Raw genomic sequence first — 2,568 nt, 5'->3', positions numbered from 1 at the left:
AACTTCAGGGCTGAAGTTCTCAGGCCTGTTGGGAGAAAGATCCTGGCATGAAAGCACGGCGCTGTGAACATCCCGTTTTATTACAGAGAAATATGTATTATGGAAGAGGGCGTGTCTGAACCAGTCTTAAATACACTTTTATAAGGGAACCAGATGACAAAGGGAAGGTACATGTCTCAGGTGCAGTGAGGTGCAAATGCAAATCTTTCAGTAGAAATAAAATAAACATGAATGAGAATACCAGCAGCAGTCATGAAAAATAAAATTGGGCAAAAAACAAGTTAAAAAAAAAGATGTAATCAGATACTGTGACAGTCATTTGTGGGGAGAGGTGGCAAATTTGTCACTCTTGAAAAATGTCCATGAAATCAGCCACCTAATGGCTTCTTTGATCTCCGGGTACCTCATGCTGTAGTTGAGGGGGTTCACTGCTGTAGGCACCACCGAGTAAAGAACAGTCACCGCCAGGTCCAGGGGTGATGAGGAGATGGAGGGGGGCTTCAAGTAGGCGAAGATAGCAGTGCTGATAAAAAGGGAGACCACGGCCAGGTGAGGGAGGCACGTGGAAAAGGCTTTGTGTTGTCCCTGGTCAGAGGGGATCCTCAGCACGGCCCTGAAGATCTGCACATAGGACACCACGATGAAAACAAAACAACCAGAGCCTAGACAGATACTGACCACAAGAAGCCAAACTTCCCTGAGGTAGTCTGAGTCTGAGCAGGAGAGCTTGAGGATCTGGGGGATTTCACAGAAGAACCGGCCCAGGACATTGCCCTGGCAGAGGGGTATTGAAAATGTATTGGCCGTGTGCAGGAGAGCATTGAGAAATCCACTGCCCCAGGCAGCTGCTGCCATGTGGACACAAGCTCTGCTGCCCAGGAGGGTCCCGTAGTGCAGGGGTTTGCAGATGGCCACGTAGCGGTCATAGGCCATGGGAGTCAGAAGACTAAACTCTGCTACGATAAAGAAGGAAAACAGAAAGAGCTGTGCAGCACATCCCCAGTAGGAAATAGTCCTGGTGTCCCAGAGAGAATTGGCCATGGCTTTGGGGAGAGGGGTGGAGATGGAGCCCAGGTCAAGAACAGAGAGGTTGAGGAGTAAGAAGTACATGGGGGTGTGGAGGCGGTGGTCACAGGCTATGGCAGTGATGATGAGTGCGTTTCCCAGGAGGGCAGCCAGGTAGATGCCCAGGAAGAGCCAGAAGTGCAAGAGCTGCAGCTCCCGTGTGTCTGCAAACTCCAGGAGGAGGAAGTGGGTGATGGAGCTGCATAGCTAGACTACCAGAATAATGGACGTTTGCATCTTTAGCAGGATCTGAGCAACTTCCAGATGGTGACTTTCAAACAGAGAGAAACAGAGAAATGAGCTTTAGCAGCTCAAAGGAAAACTGCTATGCTTGGGGAGGTGGGGAGGGGGAGAACAAGAACAACAACAACAAATGGCAAGGATTTAGCTGAAAATAAGCAAATTCAGTCTATGTTTGGCTTTAGATTGCAGCAACAGAAAAGGCTGCTCTGCAACGTCTCCTCCCTGGGCCTCCACTTTGGCTGTGCCCCATATTAGCTCCGAGGTGGAGATGGTCTTGAGATGTCCAACTGCAATTGCTCATGCTGTTCTACTCGGGTTCATCTCCAAAGAGGGTGCAGAGAGAAAGCTTGGGTTGGAGGTTCCTGGGAAGGTTAGAAAGCGTGTCCTGTCGCTGCACTGCAGATATCTATGCTTGTACAGATTAATGTGACCCGAAAAATGGATGAGTGTCTTTGAGCAAGGCAGCCTTGTGTGGCTATATAGGCAATAGCAAAAATAACCCTTCCAGGAGAGAGCATCTCCTGCCTGTGTGAGCTTCATACAGTTCTTGATGTCTTACTCTGAAGGTCTACACGTGGGTTGAGCCCTGCCATTCAGCCACTTCTTCACCCAGCGCACCGTCTACCTGGAGAAACTTGTCCAGAAGGCTGCTTTGAGGGACGCTATCAAAACCTTACTAAAATCCAGAAAAAGTATATCCACCGCCTTCCCTTCCTCCACTGGGCAGGGGACCTTATCGTGGTTGGTGGTGAATCGCCTGCTCCCCTTAATGTTAACTCCTTCTCCCAGTTGGGCATTAGGGCTCTGGAAGCCCTCCAGTTCCAGCTTGGTTGTTCACACTCCAAGAAGGGCACTCGGTGGAGACTGCAGCAGAACTGAGGGAGTTTCCCGGCAAACTCTGAGAAAAAAGGAGGAGAAAGCACAAGCTCTTACCCCACGAAGAGAAACTGGAGGTGCTGGAGATTATGCATGGGCCAAAGACTCCCCATGACAGGAGAATCCCTTCCCACCATTCGTGCTGGAGGTGTCCCAAAGGATATTTCCAGCATTGCTACACAACCAAGATATCCAAAGAAAGTCCTTTTGTGTCCGTGCCCTGCCCTCCTGCCTGGCCTGCCTGGTGACCGTGGCTGGGGTCATGGGCTCCCGTGTGTCTGCAAACTCCAGGAGGAGGAAGTGGGTGATAGAGCTGCTGTTGTACATCTGCTTCACCCTAGGATTTGAGACCTGTTCATGGAATTAAAGTCAGTGAGAAGACAG

At 50.1% G+C, this 2,568-nt stretch overlaps 1 protein-coding gene across 1 annotated transcript; it reads right to left on the bottom strand.

The window, feature by feature from the left end:
• Positions 1 to 315: 315 nt before the first annotated feature.
• LOC141478121 (olfactory receptor 14C36-like) lies at positions 316 to 1,272 on the bottom strand (the record flags this gene model as incomplete). The annotated part of the gene is made up of 1 exon (XM_074167259.1): positions 316 to 1,272. A coding segment is annotated over one exon (957 nt), but the record flags the coding sequence as incomplete, so codon positions are not given.
• Between the last annotated feature and the right edge of the window lie 1,296 nt (positions 1,273 to 2,568).

This window comes from Numenius arquata, unplaced genomic scaffold (assembly GCF_964106895.1).
Source record: "Numenius arquata unplaced genomic scaffold, bNumArq3.hap1.1 HAP1_SCAFFOLD_450, whole genome shotgun sequence".
Classification (NCBI taxonomy): Eukaryota; Metazoa; Chordata; class Aves; order Charadriiformes; family Scolopacidae; genus Numenius; species Numenius arquata.
Note: the sequence above shows the minus strand (reverse complement) of the source record. Positions and strands in the feature narration are given on the sequence as shown.